General features: G+C 41.0%; 1 protein-coding gene across 1 annotated transcript in view; it reads right to left on the bottom strand.

The window, feature by feature from the left end:
• The window catches only part of smpd3 (sphingomyelin phosphodiesterase 3), a gene marked incomplete at both ends in the record, with an annotated part of 46835 nt that extends 39008 nt beyond the window's left edge, over positions 1-7827 (bottom strand). The window contains 3 exons of the mRNA XM_079163342.1: positions 4398-5343; positions 5473-5724; positions 7526-7827. Of these exons, the coding sequence (XP_079019468.1) occupies positions 4398-5343; positions 5473-5724; positions 7526-7827 (1500 nt within the window). The remainder of the gene's footprint in view (positions 1-4397; positions 5344-5472; positions 5725-7525) is intronic.
• Between the last annotated feature and the right edge of the window lie 13018 nt (positions 7828-20845).

Below are 20845 nucleotides of genomic sequence, written 5' to 3'. Positions count from 1 at the left end.
TGATATGCTCGCCAAATATGGGGAGGTTGGGGACATGTCAGATACCCTTAAACGCATTTTCATCATAGGGAAGAATAATAATAATAATTCCTACAGATACAATAGGGACCTCGCGGACCCGACGTTGTCGGTGCTCGGGCCCTAATTAAAGCTGCAAGCAGCGATGTACGGGCCCTCGCATCCTCCCGCACGTCGGAGGTACTGGCAGAATGCCGGCAGAAGCGGCCATAAACATCTGCGACCATCAGACAGCGAGCCCACAAGTTAGACGTATTTTTAATGATTGGACTGTGTGACACTGGAAATTATGGAGTGCAAATATTTCACCAGTTCCTGTATCCACTATGTGGCGCTAGAGAACATGCGCAAACATGCATTATGTTGCTCTATATCAAATATAGACCACATCATGTATATCCAATTCAGTGTCACATAACGCTGTCTTCCTGTTGTCAGTAGGTGGCACTATGACTTTAAGTGGAAATTGGCTCATAGACATCCTCAGGCCATGACTATTATCAAGTATGGCAAGTTTGGGACAGATTTGAGCAATTCCAGTGGAGTTACATCAGCTTGTTTAACGGCGAATCACTTAAAATGGCCGCCATGCCACGGCTACGCCATTCCAGCAAACGTAAAAATTTTAGTAACTTTTAATTGCAACAGTCTTTAGATTATACTGACCAAATTTGAAGTGGATCTGACAAAGTCCCTAGGAGGAGTTTGTTAAAGTATAGCGACTAGAAAGCATGGGGAAATTCACACAAAAATCAAAATGGCCGACTTTCCGTTAATTTTAGAGCATGGTCCCAAGACACTTTTTTTTAAGTCTTCATATGATACACGTGGCTACCAAATTGCATACATGTAGGTCAAACGTAGCGCTGGGGCTGCATTTTTGAATATTTGTAGGGGGCGCTATCGAGGCAATTTGAAAGGGTCAAGCCAAAAAGCCATATGAAATATTTATTTCCATCACCTATGACACCTGTGCAAAGTTCCAAGGCTTGTTGAGCATCCTAAGCCACAGAAAAATAAGCTTCATTTTTCATGGCAAATGACATGTTGCCACGGCAACAGCGTTTAACGACAACACACAATATTCATGATGAAGCATCATCATTGTCTTACAAATTACCTTACCATATTTGAGAGCGGTTTGGGCAACTTCCTAGTCGAAGTACATCAAAGTATAAAACTTGTCATTTTCTTGTGCCAGTAGGTGGCGCTATGACTTTGTAAAAATGTTGGCATGGAAATGTGTTCAGGCTTGGACCAGCATCATGCAAAACAAGTTTGGGGCAGATTGAATAAAGTACCTTGTAGTTACAACAACTTCCTCTTTCATGGCGAACGGCACGAAATGTGCCTGACATGGGCGCCACATAAAACAAAGGTCGTTCAATGTCAGTACACCATTTCAGTAACTTTTCATCATGAATGTCTTTAGATCATCTTGACCAAATTTGAAGTTGATTGTATAAATTCTGTGGGAGGAGTTCGTTAAAGTACAATGCCTGAAAACAATGAAAAATGCCTCAAAATGCCTCAAAATGGGAGTATTACTGCATCGCCCCCTAGAGGTTGTATGGAATAAAAATTTGAGGGTATGTTACAGGACACAATGTGAACATATGCTACAGATTTCGTGGTGATAAGCCACATGGTTTTGAAGTTATATATATTGCTGTAGAAGGCCAATTCCTCATGAAATTCATTGGTCCATATATTCTTAATGCAATAAGATATCAACAAACTTTTCATAACTGTTGATGATAGATATCCAATAATGATTCACAGCAAGTTTGGTACCAATCAGACACGGGGTCTAGGAGAAGTGATTTTTTTTTTTTTTTTACAAAATTCAAAATGGCGGAAGATTTTGGTAGGCGGAGCTTAGGGTCCCAAGAGGATTTTTTGTAGAACTCATTCAGTTGCTCATGTCTGTAAAATCTTAAGTAATTTGGACATACGGGCTGTCGGGGCTTGCCTTTCCAACTTCTAGGGGGCGCTAGCGAGTCATTTTGTCATGCTCGAGCATTGGACCCATAAAATATCAAAATTTCCCGCAGTCCTGATATGCTCGCCAAATATGGGGAGGTTGGGGACATGTCAGATACCCTTAAACGCATTTTCATCATAGGGAAGAATAAGAATAAGAATTCCTACAGATACAATAGGGACCTCGCGGACCCGACGTTGTCGGTGCTCGGGCCCTAATAATAATTCCTACAGATACAATAGGGACCTCGCGGACCCGACGTTGTCGGTGCTCGGGCCCTAATAATTCCTACAGATACAATAGGGACCTCGCGGACCCGACGTTGTCGGTGCTCGGGCCCTAATAATTCCTACAGATACAATAGGGACCTCGCGGACCCGACGTTGTCAGTGCTCGGGCCCTAATTATGTTTCGATAATTATAAACAGTCAAAGGGGCAATCTAAAAGATTTGTATTTAAATATGTCTGTTAAGTCACTATGTTTTGCGGAAGGAGGTAACACAATGGCAATTGAAAGAAATGCTGTATCACTGTTATTGTCTATTGACACAATTCTGATGTCAGTATTGAATTCTGGTAGCAGCTAAAGTCTCCAAACTGCTAAACTTGGAAAGCACTCCCTTAGTTTTCATTTATATTGAGATTCAAAATCTGGTCAGGACTGGAATCTTAAGGATTTGCATATTATCCTACAAGCCATTTTATTGTTTATCATCAATGTGTTTTCAATAACATGTATAAACACAGATGTGGAATTGTGCTAATTTCTTCACAAACGCATTAGACCTTGAAAATGACGAAATTTTTTTGTTTTATGCTTTTTTCTCTCCACGTAGCAGTGGGAGATGTGGAAAGCTTTGAGTGTTTGTTAATTACTGTGGTGCATTTACTCTCCACAATGACAGACGGGTAATGTGTGAATGGATGTGGGTGTAAATAAGTGTATTTACCGAGTACTGTCTGCAATGGGCGGATTCTCCGTCACTGCAACATTGTGGCAATAGTGCATCAAACATGTACCGAGTGACATTATCTACACAAGGGCATCAAACGGGATAGGAAGTAGAGCAGATAGATACCGGTGCACCAAAGTTCTTGAAGCAGGCTCTGATAATGTCTTTTCCATACTACGGAGATCTACGGTAATTAATGCAGCTAATGACAGCTGGCAGGCTGACTCTCCGTCTGTCTTTCACACTCACTTTTTGTCTTTCACAAATGTACGATGAGTTAATTTAGTATAAATAGACTTAATGGGCAGATTCAATTACTGCCTCGCCAACGGTACGGATAGCGGGCATCAGAGATGACAAGATTAGCTTTTGGCTGAAACAGCACCAAGCAGCGATCAGAGCTCAGACACATTTCTGCTGCGGGGAAAGCTAAAAATTAGGTCCACTGTGACATTTAGTTCTAATTCAGCTCATTTTGAAATATAATGAGCACTTAAACATACACAATCCAAGTTGTCTAATTCTTTTGACTACTTCTGTGATCTTGTCAAAGCCTACAAAAAGCAGCCCCGGTCTAAATATAGACCGGGATATTACTTATGACATTTCTCAAAGTGGTCTCTGCGCTGACCTTTCAGCGACAGCGACTCTGAAACTACTTTGTGAAACCATGGCAAAATGACAAAAGGGCTTGTCTGTCTCAAAACTGTAAAAATACGTTTTTTATGGAGGTAGAATTTGACTAAAAATGTTACAGAGCTTTAGGACACGTGTGTAGTGATGTTGTGTGTTGTATATTTTCAGTGTGTTGTTTTATATGATGATTTCAACATTCGTAAAGTGTCTTTGAGAACTATGAAAAGTGCTCTATGAAAAATAAGGATTATATTGGCTTCCTGATTGCGTGGTGGTCATTCTTTTTGGGAAATGTACAATTCGCTTTCTTGCAAGAGTGGATCCAGAGATGGTTAGCTTAGCTTAGCATAAAGACAGACACAGGAAGCAAGGGGAAACTGCTAACCTGGCTGTGTCCAAAGGTAAAAAAGAATCACTCATGAACTCATCATATCTGGTTTGTTTAATCTGTACAAAAAAAGGTAAATATTGACAAATTGACAAGTCCTTTAGTGCTAAGTGTTATGAGCCAGTCTATTCCTTGGCTGGGTATAGTCACTTCCTGGAGTTTTGTCGTCACCGTGAAGTGGTCTCAACAAGTTGTACGGGACAGATCCAGGGTTGCTGTTTGTCCGTTTCCAGTTTTTATGCTAAGCTAAGATTCTTGCTCTAATTCCATAGTGATGGGAGAAATATAAGATAGGAATCAATATTCCGACCAACTCTTTGCAAGAAAGCAAACAAGCAATATCCTAAAATATCAAACTATTAAGTATGACTGAAAAAAAAAGAATATGAGGAAGAAAAAATAAAGCAAAATTCTGACCTTGGCAAACAGCGCGCCCTTGGCTGCCAGTGCGTCCTCCCCTCTCCCGTTGGTGTAGCACTCAAACCTTGCATCCAGGATTGGGTAGCGGCTTGCCAGCATCAGCCCACTGTTCAGGAATTTGAAGCTTGAGCAGCATCCTTTCCAGCCGTACCGACCAACGTCGCTCAGCACGTAAGGGAAGTAACGATGCAGCTGACACCGCAGTCTGGTCGTCGACCCGTGGTCAAACACTTCCTGTAGAGCCAGAAAATCCAAGTTGGCAGGGAAAAAGGCAGAGATCTCGTGGTCGAATGTTTCATCTCCATGGCGGCGTTTTCTACCGGGGCGCTTGAAGATTGACGTGCGAGGGACATGGGAAAGAGTATTGTTGGAGGACATGCCAACGCCACCGTCACCACCATGATAACGAGCGAGGGATTCCCTGGAGGCAGTCATACTGCCCGTGTCTCCCGCCACCTGATCCCCAGTCCGATGGTTCCCTGTTTCAACCTCCTCCTCCTGTGGGTCTGGCTCTGGGGCGCTGATGCTGATTTGAACCGCTGATGCGTGAAGAGGGCAGTCTGAGGACGCTTTTGTCTGGATCCCTTCCCCATGCCCGGGACAGTCATGATGGCCTTGACCAATTTGAGCCCCTGTGGAATGCAAGGGGCAGTCTGAAGCCTCCCCTGAGATGTGAACGGGACACTCTGAGCTGCTGTTAGTCCCTGCAGGGTGGAGGGAACAGTCTTCTGTCGTGTCTCCTCCCTCTGGGTGAAGAGGGCATTCAGAGGTACCTTGGTCTCCTGCAGACGGGTGTACGGGGCAGTTGGCGGCACCTGAGGGGTGAATTGGGCACTCGGTTTCGGTGTCGGCTGGGCCGTTGGTGGTGTGTGTTTGGTCTGGACGCTGGTCCAGAGAGGAGGTGCGGCGGAAACCTGTGGCAAGGCTGCTGAAGGATGCCGCACTGATGAACCGAACAGAAATAAAGAACTATTCAAAATGTATTTATTACATTTATATGTATGACAAGAGTGAATGCTTTCACTGCTGCTAAGACGTAAGCAGAAGGAGCCCATGAGCAAGCTCGCCTCACCTGATGGAAGTGTTGGTAGGTGAGTCGATGTAGATCTTAATCTGAGGCCGACTGGCACCATTGCGGATCCTCTTCCCCACCTCCCGGGCTCTCCTGTGTGTGTCCGACAGGTTGTTGAACCTGGCCAGAGAGTCGGGCAGCAGGCACACGTTGGCACTGCAGAAACAGAAGCTTCTGCCCTGTGGCCTCCATTCCCCAAGGCCAACCCCCCCTGGCCCGGCCTGGCCCTGCTCGGCCTGGTGTTTGTCTGGCCTGCACAAGGGTAAGCAACGGAAACACTAAATCAAATCAAACAGAGGCTGTGGAGCACACAAATAACCCTCCATAATGTATGAAAAGAATAATCTGAGTTTAGGAAATACGGTTATCTTATTAGCTAGCCTAGCATAAAGCCTGGAAGCAGGGAGAAACCGCTACCTGGCTCATTGTATGGTTATGTCGAGGGGAAGACACATTTTCATAACTAAAATGCAGCCTCATTTGTAGAAACTTTATGCATATCTAGCTTGTACCATGGGATATTTTCCGCATTAACTTACTGCAATTACCTTGATAGAAGTCATTATTTTTCCACTTTGTTTCTTTCTTATCTTTATATCCTTTTCTGTTGTTGTATGCTTTCCATACAACCACAATTTTATTTTCATTTCATTATGTTTTTCTTCCCAAATCTATCAATCTATCCTTTTCTACTTACTCCATCGCTGCTCTTTGATCCTATATTATGGAAAAACCTGGAACCACTTCACTTAACCATTACCACATTCATTTTGAGGTAGCAGTATAATTACTGGAAACAAATACAGATAACAAAGGGAATGTCTAACATTGTGAGATTATGATGGGTAGCCACTTTGCTGTGTGTTTGGATAACCAAACACTTGCTGAGAACTGATTGAGCCTGGCAGCTGTAGGCCAGACCAATGAGCAAACTCTTTACAGTAGATAATGACTCCATTTTCTGCCTCTTGAAATTTCCAAACTCAACAACTGGCACTGTAGATATAAAATGAAGCATGATTTCGCAAGTGAATGGCCTATTTTTTTTATCTCAGATAGATTCAGAAACCCATTTGATGAATAGGTTTGGAGAAAATCGTCAAGGATCTGTCTGTTTTCAGAGATCATCTTGCGATGGTATAACATCAGCTGCTATGCTAGGGTTGGTAATTATTCAATCTAAAATGAGCATAACAGCTTCAAATATAATTATAAAGCAAAAACTACAAATCCATACATACACACGTGTTAAACATATTGAACTGAGGGGTAACGTAAAGATGTAAAAACAAATCTTCAAAATGACTCAAAATATTTCACATCAGATTTTTTGAGTAAATGAAGTTAGTACGTACCTGATGCCTCATTATTATCAATTCAGACGACGTCTATAAATCAATTCATCATGACATGATTCCATTGAAAGACGAAAAATGATTATATTGAATTATCGCCCAGCCTTTACACGACAACAATGCTTGTGTGTCAAAATGTGGTGCTGGAGACACTTACTGGTGCACACGGCAGAATGTTGAACTTGTAAGTGGATGTTTTGTACCAAAAAAGTATACAGTTAATGATCTGTCCTTGTGTCTTTATGAACACTGACTTAGCTTTAAGTTTCTTTTATCTTTTTAATCAAAGGAGCAGATTTCTTCTAATATAGTTGCTTATGTTTTGTACTAAAGATACAGTTGAGAGTTTCACGCCCATTCAAGCCTGGAAAGTCTCCTGCCATTGATTAAGTCAACCTACAGAACTTATCAGCAAAAACTTTGACTGTCAATGCACTTCGTTTGTTTCCTACAATATGAGCGTGCAGCAACTAAAGCAGGACTTTCAGAGGACCTTCTGAGGACCTTCAGAGGACGTGAAAGGAGCAGATAAAAAATTGACTATTTCAATGTTATTCCTGTCCACTTTGGCTATAATGGCTTTGTGGTTTACATTTTGAGAAAACTAGCACTAGCAACACCACAGGCAAGGGATAAGAGGTTTGATTTGAAAACAAGAGGTAGTAAAAAAACAACGTGCCACTAAAGGCGACACTAACCTGCGGTAGGTGTACAAATATGGCTGGCGGACGGCCTGCAGGGGAGCCCAGATGACGAAGCCCAGCAGGGCGAAGGGCAGGGAGGCGAAGAGGAGGAGCAGGTAAAGTGGCGCAGAGATCAGCAAGCACACGGTGAGGAAGGAGCAGGGGTCTTGGGAGCGTCGACGCTTCTCCAGCGATGTGGCCACACAGGAGGCCAGGAGCTGGTCCAGGAGCCAATAACAAGGGAACACCAGGCTCCACGACAAGCCATCCAGGAAGTGCAGACAGGCCCCGGAGTAAGGGGTGGTGTGGAGGACCATCTCTTTTCTTTCCTTTCTCCCTCTTTCTTCCTTTCTCTGTCGCTTTCTCCTCACCTCGCACTCTATGTCCACACCCACATGCACTCTTTGAACAAGCGAACGCAAATCTATTCCAGAGATAAAATGAACATGAATAAATAAAAAAAGAAACCAGACTCAAATGTAGACCCTCCCCCCTCCTTGGAGAGAGGTACACTACATGGTTTAGGGTGATATTTTTTGGGATCTTCACAGACAAGCTTGTCTCAGCATTACCTCCCCTCCCTCAGCAATTACACCTTGTACAAGGGGGGTCGAGGAACGCAGTCTGAAGGTAGGGGGTTTCCATGACAAGAGTGTTTCCGTTGATGAAAGATCTACGATTGCGAGGACTCCAGCTAGCTCAAGATGGGGCGGCCATTAAACGTCACCCGGCCGTTAAACATCACCGTTTCCTTAGGACCTGGAAAAAGTGAACTGATCGATAGAACAATAGAGCAAATAAATAGGGAGGGGGAGGGGGAGGGAGAGAGAGAGAGAGAGAGAGAGAGAGAGAAAGGTGGGGAGGAACAAGAAACAGGAGATCAGTGATGGACTTGCTGTGAAAAATGAACCTTGTTTATCTCCTAATGTTTTTGCATGCGTGATGGACATAGTTCCCACAGCTGCTTTTAAGTCCACTACAGCAGCAACTGAAAATGTGCTTCAGCCACATTAAAAAAATGAAGGTCCCTCTCTTAATAGGAAATGGGCTGTGCTAATATGTCCAAGAAGAACAGGTCATAAATGGTCCAGAATGATAATCAATATGATATTAACCACTACTGCTTAAATTATCTTTCTGCCCACAGCGGATTTAACCAGAAATGACTGTCAGCGAATGCTTTTAAACCGACTATAATTCCAACACAAGCAACAATGGGAAGAATCAATTCCACCAGCATGAATAGATAATGAATAGATTAATGAATTCCTGACAACAGCTAGGGATTTAGGAAAACACTAAGATAGTGTTGACATCAGGGCAACCTCATATACCCGACAGGGATCACCGGAGCAACAAGGCAGTGTCACATCTACAGCACGAGCAAAATGACTCCAGAATCTATCAAACCACACTGAAACTCACCGTATGCTGTACACACACGTTACATGCACAGCCCATATTAAAACACATAGTGGGTGAAGGTGATGTCACCAATTACACCGTCAAGCAACTGTACTCACTTTACACCTGTCAAATAACATTATTGTAATACATCTTCAAAAACGTAAAAGAAAGTATTGCTGTCCCACTTAATTAATTTTAACAAACTTGAAAAAGTATGCCACATTGTCTGTCCTATATTCATTTCGCATCTGTTCTTTTTATTATCTTTTCAAATTGGAACACTTCTCAACAAAACACCACTTTGTGAGCCATTTGTCAAAACAACCCTACTATTTTCTTCCAAAATGAAAATCTTTTGTTTGACAGGCTCATCCTCTGAATAGCACAACAGTAATCACTGTCACCTCCATCCTAGTAATCTTCTGCGCAGTCAAAACCTTTGTGCACAACATTGATTCATGTTCTTGTGTGAACGGTGTTCCCCATTTTGTAAGATGACTGACTTGCCGCCTGTTACTGATTGACTTCCTCTTTATGCTGGTTACTGGTTGACCGGGGCGGCTGAAGAAAGTTGAGTTGAAGAAATGTCCTGCTGACTCAACGGTAGGTCGAACTGACATGATCGCAGCGCTTCCAGCTGACTGACTGACTGTTTAACTGTCTGGGCGGCTTACTGGCTTGACGTGTGATTGTCTGGCAGATTAGCAGGACGACAGACAGCACTTTCAAATTCAACCACCCGGCAGTCTGTGACGCTGTGCTTCGGACTTAGTGCTTAGGTTATAAATCCATGGTTGCTGTTTATTTAAGATAGTGAATATGACTGTGATGGTAATTGGTTAAAGCACTGTTCAAGCTACTTATCAATTAAACGCTAGTGTTTATTTAGCATGACCCAATGAAAGCGAGCAAATAGAAGGCTAACCTCCTGACACTCTTAATTCTAATCCAGACAAATTCACTTTTTGCACTGCTGCCTGAAATTAAAGATGCCATTTGCAGCCTTCCCTCATTAAAAAGAGCTATTTATGGCTCACTGTTTTAGCTTTCACCAAAAATACATAGATAATAAAAAACATTTCAAATGATCTATTTAAATTACATTTATTTTTAGTAATTTTAGTTTTTAATGTTGAAATCTTTTTTCTTCTTACAATGTCCACCACAGTATGAAGTAAAAGTCATCAGACGGCGAGTAGGCTACAGCGCAAAAAAGAAACAGAGAAAACACCAGAAAGAGTTACTCTGAGTTATACTGCAGATCAGTCTCTCAAAAAAGTACATGCTTGCGTTAAATACATTTTATCCAATGTTTGTTTATTCGAAATCATCACAAAAAATCTAGATACATTCTTTTTGTTTCTGAAAAACAAGAGTTGAGGATTACGTCTCATGGTCTTCATTAGCTGACGTTTGCTCACATATAGACATATAGCAGTTGAAAAAGGAAGTCACTGCAGTTTACAAAAATAGTTCCCTGTTCAATCGCAACTCTTGGTTTTTAAATTTAGTTTTTTGTATAATTATTATAGTTGTAAAAAACAATTGTTACTTAATAATGACTTACTTGCTAAGTTGATTTGGCAGCCCTGTCTACTACAAAATAATGTTACCATACAACCAAACTGCAATTAGGTTTAGCGGGAAATGCATTTTAAAAACGTGATCAACGTTGCAAATTGAAACAAAACAACGCATCAAAAACTGTTGGTTAGGTATATAGTAAACCATCATGGTTTGGCTTAAAATAAGTACGTTTTCACTTTCGGGAGTTAAATTGAAATAAGTCAAAGTTGGCTCTTGGTTTTACACGTATTTGTGATATGTAAAAAACAAATGTAGTGCAGAACAAAATACGTTATACTCACAACATAATTAACAAAGAAGTTTCCTTGTATAGGAACATTCCTTTTAAGAGACTGTTATTGTTACCTCTGCTTTCTGTTGTTACGCTAAAATAGACTAATCTAATCTAATTAACTACTGGCTCTAGGTTTACATTTACCCAATAGATCTTCTCATCTAACTATTGGCAAGAAAGCAAAACATCTGAATTTGTCACGCTATATTCCTTTAATTATATATTCTTATATTCCTTTAAGAACTATTATCTCCAATGAATTAACTCTCACACTGAAGATATTTTCTCTAGATATATTTATTAGTGTCATATATCTAGCAGTGAGCAGGTTGTAACTATCACAGTAAATCTTGGAGAAACAGCGTGACAGTGGAAAGAACCACGATGGAGAAAGAGAAAACAGTTTAGTTAATTAAAATATCAGCGCTGCGGCATTTCCCCGTCTTCCTCGTTGCCATTATGAGGCAGACAGCTCACGAGATGATTGACAAGTGGAAAGCAGCAAACTGAGAGAACCTTTCATTGCACTAAAGGCTTTGTTCATTCTATGCTTCTTTTATCGTGCTGCGTTAAACCCCATGACCTGCAATATCTAATGGCATCAACCTTTCAACAAGACCGTTTTACGGCAGACTCCGTGAAGAATTTCCTCTTTGGAATTGCAGACGTCATCAACAACCAAACCCAGAAAAACACCCATCAGTCACAGCTGATACATCAGCGAGCACAAACTGTCATAGTTAGTGTTATCAGGGGAAACGGAGCAGTGCATAATTCATACCCAAACACACAGGCTTATAGGAAGAGACAGAAATACACTGTGGAGGAAAAAGATCAGAGAGAATGCCAGCAGACACTTTAGTGGCAAAAACACACATTCAGGCACAGACACACAAATCATGTAACAGTCCAAAGACATGCAGACTTAGTCATATACATGTTTACAGTGAGTCAGTTTTGTGCCACAGATAAATCCTTTGTTGGTCTGCACTATGCTGAGCTGTAGTCTGTTAATTAGCCAGACAAAAATGAAAACACAGACAACTCCCAGGCCAGACAACCCTGTGGTAACGACCTGTCAATCACAAGGTAGCCCCGCCCTAAAGCGTACCCTGCTTTGTGGTATATTTTACTCTAAATGGGACCATAATTTACTAAATGAACATCATGCTGTATTGAAGAAGACTTGAAACTAGAGATTGAGACCATAAACTAAGTAATAAATCAAGTGAGAAGTATGGTCATTTCCTCAAAGAATTCTATACAATAAGAGGAGTTGCCCCTTGTTGGACATTAGAGAGAATACAAGTTTCAGGCACTTAGACATTGGCTTCACTTCTCAGAACCAGATGTTTGCACTCATGTCTCTCGTCACCCAATCTTGGAACTCATCGTCTATCATTCTGACAACAGATAAACCTCTGGGGGCAAGTGGCTATATTTCTGGGATTCCGGTGTAGCCAGTGATTATTGGTTTGCAGAACGATTAGCAACTTGAGATGTGAGACTGCTGTTGGAAGTTGAGAGACGACATGTATGACCGTGATTTTTCACAAGCTAATTTGAAACCAATTAAAAGCTAAATTATCATCGTACACTAGCCGGTTGGTTCCCAGATTGCATTTTAGCCTCTTTTGCTTTCCACACGCGGTAGGGCAATACTACTTGGACGCTGCATCCATATGCAGAATCTGTTTGTATCGATTACCAGTCTCCAGACGAAGGACTGTTTTGGTCTCCACTAGGGCTGCAACAACGAATCGATAAAATCGATGATAATCGCTTATTAAAAGAGTTGGCAACGAATTTCATTATCCATTCGTTGTGTCGCGCGATTATTACGCCACTCAATAATGCCGTGTTCACACCAAACACGATGAACACGGCGCGAATCGCTTCATTCGCGCCGCCGGTCTCGCCGGGAACTATTTGTGTTCATTCGTGGATGCGCCGGAGAGGGGGCCTGAAAGCCGGTCAACTGTCCGCCATCAACCGTGGAAAAAATCACCTCTATTTCTGCCTAGTACGTGTTGTGGAAGTCCCAGATATCACGGGAAACTAAACGCCGTCATGTCTGGTTCATAACATAGTCCAGAGGAGCTCCGTGGATTTCATCGAGCTCACTGTCTAGCGAGCCACACGTCGGCTGTTTACTACAGCTGTATGAACACAAAATAAACTGATTTGGCTGTGATTTAACGGCAATAAACCGACAAAAAGGGACTCCGAAATAACTAATGATAATGTAATAATGTAATAACTACGTAATGATGCCGATTTGTACTTGTTTTCTCAATGGAGCTCGGATCGATCGGTGCTAGGCTATGCTAACATTGTAGCAGCTCCATCAACACTCACAATAACGTCATCTAGACGTAAATACGGCAGCATCTATTCATTGTTTGCACTATATGGTTTACACACACACACACATTTATACACATAGTTTGGTCCGGTCTCTATTGATATGAGGGATCGTAGAGCTCTGGGTGAACACAGACGGCTACAGTATTAATTTCCTGATTCAACGACGGCAGGACGTTAGTGATGACAGGAGAAACATCTCAACGCTGATAGGCTATCGCGCCACAGCGTCACGCAAGTTTTTCGGTTGGAAATTAATGCTTTGTTTTTTTTTTCGATTCATCGATTAATCGAAGAAATAATCGACAGATTAATCGATTATTAAAATAATCGTTAGTTGCAGCCCTAGTCTCCACCAATCAGGAAAACATCTCTTTAGCTGCTAAATGCTTTTTGACCTTCAACAGGAAGTTGCTCACAATTTTGTCTGCCATTCAGTACAGGGCAGGTATGCAACAGTTTATCAGAATTTTTTCACTAAAAACAGCTGCATGCTGCTGCTAAGAGAGAGACAGAGCTGAGTTGGCGGGTCGGAAAACCAAAACACTAAGCTGAAAGAGGCTGAAAAAGAACTGCAAAACTGAGAGGAACTGCAGAGTTAGGTGATAATTCTCTGTAGATGGTTACTATGAGCAAACACTTTCAAGTTACCCACAGTCATTTAATCCAAAGTTTATATGAAATATTGATTACGGCACCTTTAAGGATGGAGAGCGGTAAAATAATTAATTTGTGTGCCGGTATGGCTAATAATGCTTGATCGGCCTCAGGCTGAAAAAATCTGAACACTTTGCCATTCTTAGTAACTTTTGACCAATAGAAACACTACCAAATATTAATTTGATGTATCAAAATGTCATAAATCAACAGCTGTTCTCAGAGCTGTCACAGGACAAACTAAGTCACTGAGAACTTTTTTTCCGAAAATGGCTTTTTAAAACAGTTCATATTTTGATAGCTATGTGGGCACTGCTTTTAATGAATCCCAAGAGAGTGACCTGTTTTACATTACAGAGAGATGAAAACTCGCAGCTAGTGTCCAATATGGATACAATATGATGAGTGGTGCTTTAATCGAAGAGCAGTGTGGGAGTTTGTCTCCCCATTAGCCAAAAACAATCACACTTCAAAATAACCTTTCCCTCATTTACATACATAATGACTAATGTGACTAGAATGAAACAAAATGACACAAAGGGGGATAGAAGCTGCTTGTAGAAACAACAGAGCCCACATTTTCTTCGTGGCTTTGTTTTGCTTCAATTCTATTATTGAAATTGATCACAATCAATACGTATCTATTATGTGGGCTTGCACTTTATGACACAATAACAGTCTATAGGGAGGCAAACAGCAACATAGCATTGAAGCACATGGACTAACAAGAACACTTTCACATCTCTAATCAGACACCTCGACACATCGCCTAATAGGATGCACCCCTCACTGTACGGGGGAGTGATAAATGACTATGTCAGCTTGGGAAATGTGGTTTGTTGAAGTTTCCCCCACAGATCTGCTTCAGATAGTTTCCTCCTCAGCGCCCATCAATACTGTCTGTCTGGTTAAACAGGAGAAAAAACTTAGAGTGAGTACGTGTGTGTGTGGAAAGGCGGATGGGTCGTATTCACCTGCTCTTGTGCGAGCCCATCACTAGCATGTGTGTTTACTCTGTAAGCCTTGAGTATATATGACGTCCGTGTGCGTGCACGTAAACCATTGTGTGTGTGTGTTTGGCAGTACACTGTAGCAACTGAATGTGGCTGAGTGGCGCATAACAGGAACCGATGCCCTCATTTTGTTATGTAGGAGAGAGAAGAGAGCATTGAGCGACACACACACAGCCATGTTTTCATCACTTTGGAGGACATTACATTAAAAACATTCATTTTCTGGAGACTAAACCCAAACCCTAACCATAACCGCTACTTGCCTCATCCTAACCCTTACCCTAACCTTAACCTAAGCCTAAACATAAATCTAAACCTAACCCTAAAACAAGTCTCCACCATAAGATGTAATGATTTACGTTATGGGGACGTGCAACAAAGGCGAGTGTAAACAGTCCCCACAACATGCTCAAACAGACACAAACACACATACACACACCCGACCCTAACCCAATTCAAATTCTATCCCGAACATTAAAATCAAGTCTGAACAGGCCACACAAACAATAGGCAAAGATCAGTGACGTCACTCTGCTCTCAGCATGCTCCAGGGAGTTCTGTTGTCATGGCGACCTAGTCACATGCACTCTGGAACTGTACTAGTCTGGCCGCCTGTCAGTGTACAGAGAACACACAGACACAGCTATGGCTCTCATATACACACTGATGTGTTTGCAGGGCATCTATACAATGTGTTGCGACACTCACAAGCAATGCATGTATGCTGCTACAATGAAGCATGTCAGGCGTTTAGTTATACCCATATGTCACATGTTTTCCGCTGGATGGATATTTTCCAATCAATTACGAATTGTGGCTATGTCTACTACTACACATTTCCATCAACAACAAAGTCATTTGGGCTGAAATCAGACCTAGGGGAACAGTGGGGCGGAACAGCAACTCCCATAAGCGCTCTGGCTTCTCAACTGCACTGGCTAAATTGTCAAATTATTCATCATCAGCCGGAGGAGAGCCTGCAGCTAATTACCCTCAATATTTCACAGTCATATTAGAGCTTGTCTCAGGAGGTTTTCTATATGTGTGTGTTTGTGTGCTATGCATATACAGTATTATTATACAGTATTTGTTTATGTGTGGTTGGACTGGAAACCCCCAGCAAATACAATGGATTACAGTTGTAAAAGTCTGTTTGTGTGTGTGTGTATGTGTAGGCTACACGTGTTGCTACATCTTGCTGTATGTTCTGTATGTGTGTTTTCTGGTTGTGTCCACCTCTTTTCTTGATTAGTCATTGTGCATACACACACAATGCAACTCCACAGCCAGAAAAGTTGCACAAAAATGCAGATACAATAATTTTCATCAGGCACAACACAATCTTATGCTGATCATTCACCCTTTTATTAATTAACTATTTGGTTATGTTTAGGCAGCAAAAGTACTTGGTTAGATTTAGGCAACACAAGTACTTGGTTAGGGTTAGACAACAAACTTTCTTTGTTAGGTTTCAGCAAGTACCGGATTAGTTTTAGGCAACAAAATGTCGCTGTTAGGTTTAGGAAACAAAAGTACTGGGTTAGGTTTAGACAACAATACTACTTGGTGAGGTTTAGGCAAGAAAATTACAAGCTTACATTTAGGCAACACAACTACCTGGTTAGATTGAGGCAACAAACGTACTTGGTTTGATTGAGGCAACAAAAGTACTGGGTTAGGTTTAGGCAAAAAAAAATACTACTTTGTCATATTTCATGTCATTAATTGTCAAAATATTTAACCACGAACCACAAATATCAACCCGTTGCTTGCTTCTGTGGAAAAGGCCAGGGGGTCACCAAATTCACTTGGATTCATCCTCTGGGAACCATGAATGTCTGTATAAATTGTCACAGCTGTTGAGAAACCAAAGTGCTGGACTAACCGACATTTCCAAAAATATAGAAAAGAGACAGTAGAAACACATTAAGGAATGTAATGTAATTGCACAGATATCATTAAAATAACTAAATAATATAGTGGACTTTATCAGCTCCTGGAAACTATGTGTTTTGAACTGTATTTGAACTTTTTGCTGTGTTTAAGGAGGATAAGGTTAGCTCCTGTGATTTGAGACAAAGCCTGGACTCCACCTGCTCATACTTTATTCCCACCATTAATAATACATTTCTTTTCTAGTTTGCACTGTGCTTTGTCAGGATTACATGAGTGCCTCTGGTTAGTAATATTGCAAAAATCAATTTGTCACACCCTTGAGCAGCCAATTGCACTAATTTTCAGTAAATGCACGGCCGGGATCTGAATGGCTGAGATTTAATATTCAAACTCTCTCTCTGTTTATGAAATTAATTCACAGTATCACCTACACCTTAAATATCCATGAGTATCTTGAGCTGATCAAGGGTTCTCACTGTCATCCTCTGTCTCCGTCTCTCTGTCTCCTTCACCAGTGTAATTATGGTTGTGTAACATGGTTAGTGGGAGCATACAATACCATCACTATGAGACACAATGTAATCAGTGCGATAATTTGATCAGGACCTGCTGCCACCTGCGTTTGAGCAACATTGCTGCTCTCATGGCAACAAATTAACTGGGGTTTTGGTAAACTGGTGATGAGTAATGAGAAAAAAGAGAATGGAATTATTTGACTCTGCTGGACCAAAACTTTAGCTTCTTGCATTTCAAACAACTATAAAATTAACATTAGGGGAGAAAAGTAGTTGTACTGATTCATACAAAAGTACATGAAAGCACCAGTCCTCCCTATTAAATGGAGAAAAGCTCTTCTGACAGTGGACACTTTCAACTGCGTTAACTTGCAACTAGCTTTGACAACATGGCGGATTAGGGCCACTGTACGACAAAAAGTAATAATTACAGAGTGGGGGAAGGGGTGTAATATTCAGAGAAAAAACTCAAAATTTCCCAGATTAAAGTCAGAAATATAGGGAAAAAAAACTTCGACATTCGCTGAGATTAACCTTGGACCCGAGCGAGCCCCATTTGGGGCTCAGAGCGAGACTTTTAACCGAAGAGAGCGTCGTAGAAAGCAAAGTTCATAAAGAAATTTAAAAAAGAAATTACATTTTTTTTTTTATTTTATCGAAAAAAGTCTCCTTAATAAGATAAGATAAGATAGACTTTATTGTCCCGAAGGAAATTTGTCTTGGAGACATACATACAGTGTCTGCTGTTAAGACAATACAAGTAACATATTGCATACATACATTACATACACAGACTGTCGGCAGTCCACATACCCGCACACACAGTACCTACTGTACATGCAAAAAGACTACCACTACCACCAATTTTATCGAAAAAAGTCTCCTTAATGTAATCACGTTAACCATTTTACACACTGCAAACACCATTATAAACTATTCTACTAACTAACTAAGAAGATTCGCCACAATATCATGCATTTTACGCCACAGCCGGCAAGACAACAACTCAGAGAATGCTTCGTTAATCTCGGGCATAGCGTCTAACCCGGCATATCACACTGCTAACAACATTAGCATTACACACAGAGTTCAACGGTATCGTCCAAATTACTCTCCGTCAAAGCGTTGAGGAGTTACAGCCAACAAGCCACAGAAGGCACAACTCCCACACTGCGAAAATATTATAACTGTATCATACCTTGAGTCGGTTTTGAGGGCCAAAAAGGTGAAATCCACAATTATTCCTTATTAGTAATGTGTTCGTCTGCTAAGTAGGTACGTCTGGAACTTAAAATGGTATTTCTCCGTTCATCTGAGCCAAAATGGTGGTCAGAATGCCAGCGGCGAATCATACAGGGGCTTGGGGCTTGGGGGCTGACCGCTGCTCGGTTTTGGAGTTTTATTGGCTGAAAATTCTGTCAATCACTTCATGAAACACACGAGTGTGTTTGTTTTGAGCACCTGGTTGTAACGAGTGGTCTCATGACAAGATTCACCCAGCAGAGCCTGAGCAAGGGCTCCAGACAAACAGACAGAGACATCCAGGAGAGATATGAGAGGTCAAAATGGCTCAAAATGATGCCAAACAGCTCTGTTAGGATAGATTGTACAATATGAGTGATAAACAAAGTGAAATATAGTGAAATATATAATTATAAAGTATATAAAAGTAAAATGGAACAGCTGCAAATTCTGGTTCAAAAATGAGAATTTGGCATGTTTTATTTTAGATAAACACCTATAACTGGGGTTTGCTTCACTTTATTTACACCAAATCTTTTTGTGAGGCACCTGCACCCTTTGTGCTATGAATTGGCAATGTTTTTAGGCTAGCCAGGGCCTCATTTAATAAATGACAGTGCTTTATCTTCAGACAAACCTGGGAATTTTCCCTGTTTGCTGTGTTTGTTGTGTTCAGCTACTATTAACCAGTAACATATACACAATATTTACTCATCTCATCAAATCTCACAATCCCTAGTGTTATTCAAGCATCAACACTTTTAAAATAGACCTTGTAGTTACAGAATTGTAGTCTCTTTTGTATGGGTTACAATTTTCGAGAAAAGGCCTAAAAAAAGGCTTAGGGTCCAAAAGGTTTAAAATGGTACATTTATGAAAATACAAAAAGGAGAAAAAAAATGTATAAAGTCTCCTCTTTATCATGATAATGCTACTTTATGAGCAATGAAATTCAAGCGGCTGGCGTTACCAAGGTTTTGCACTCTCCTATTTTTATATATATATTTTTATTTGCCAGTTTAATCTCAGAGAATATCTTGGAAATTCTGTGTTTCTCCCTGAAATATCCCCCCCTCCCTCCCATGTCTCTGTAATTATAATTTTTTACCTACAATAACCCTATTTCCCCGTTCTGCAGCAACATGAAATATCTATAATTTGAGTAAATGGGTTAGAACATCCCCGCGATGGTCCTTTAACTGAGTACCATTATGGCTTTGATTCTAACCCATGACCTTTTGTTTCATGTCGTCCTCTCCTTCATGTCTCAGTCTGGCTTTCTGTCTCCTCTCCTACATTCACCGTCTCTCTCTCATGTACGTGATCTAATAAATTGTTTTGCAGAGCAGCAGAGCATCACCTTTGGACTTTCACTTTAACACAAAAGAGGCTGTTAAAGCCTTTCTTAACCTGCTTTTGATTTAGGGCCCACTATACCATTAGCTGCCACCGTGACATGTTAGTACCATAATGAACTGTCTTTAGTTAATGCAGTCTGAATGCAGCCCAGCAATTATGTCAGTATTGGACAAATCCACACCTCACGTTTTACATCCAGTGCCAATGTCAGGAGGCAGGAATTTGCACACCAACAATATAAGGAGGTGGAGGCTTTGAGAGCTGCATCCCCATTGAACAATGTATATGTCTAGGGCTTTTATTGTGAAATGTAAGAACAGAAGGAGTGGATCTGGTCTGTGCAGCCTTTGTCAAGGTTGAAAGGAGAAATAAAGTGTTCTGTCTTGCTGTTGGACTCCCATGCCTTCACGTTGTTCTACACTAGTGTGCATATTGAAAATGTCCCGCACAACGTCATTGGTTGATTCCTTCATTCACATTGCGAAAGAACGGACCTTGTTCCGAAAAAGACAAATTCTAGGCATAATATTTCTGTTTTATGTGACAAAAACACCCTACCGTGTAAAGACCTTAAAGCTGACAAATAACTGCATAGTACTTTGATTACTCAAAATATAGGGTGATTAAAAATGGCCACAATGTTTTAAGCTGGCAAACAATAACTGATAGAACCACTTTTTAAAGTTATAGTGTTGAGCCCTGCCCATATGTCATACTAGTCATTTAATCCAGGGTAACATTGAAAATATTGTTCATAGCTGCTTTAACCTTTTATTATTAGCCAAAGCCACAACTTTGTCTTTTGACGCCAAATTGGACTGCGTATGTACCAGCCATCAACATCCATCTCTGTGCCAGGCAATAACTTATAGGTCATCTCAACCTCCTCAAAATGGTTCCAGTGTTTCATGACCTTACAATCATGTATGAAGTACTCTGACATCATTAATTGGCCAGTTGGGTTTCACCCACCTGTTTTAGGATGTCATGACCAGTAAGACGGTTTGGAACCTATTCTGTT

This window comes from Pholis gunnellus, assembly GCF_910591455.1.
Source record: "Pholis gunnellus genome assembly, chromosome: 7".
In the NCBI taxonomy this organism is placed as follows: domain Eukaryota; kingdom Metazoa; phylum Chordata; class Actinopteri; order Perciformes; family Pholidae; genus Pholis; species Pholis gunnellus.
Note: the sequence above shows the minus strand (reverse complement) of the source record. Positions and strands in the feature narration are given on the sequence as shown.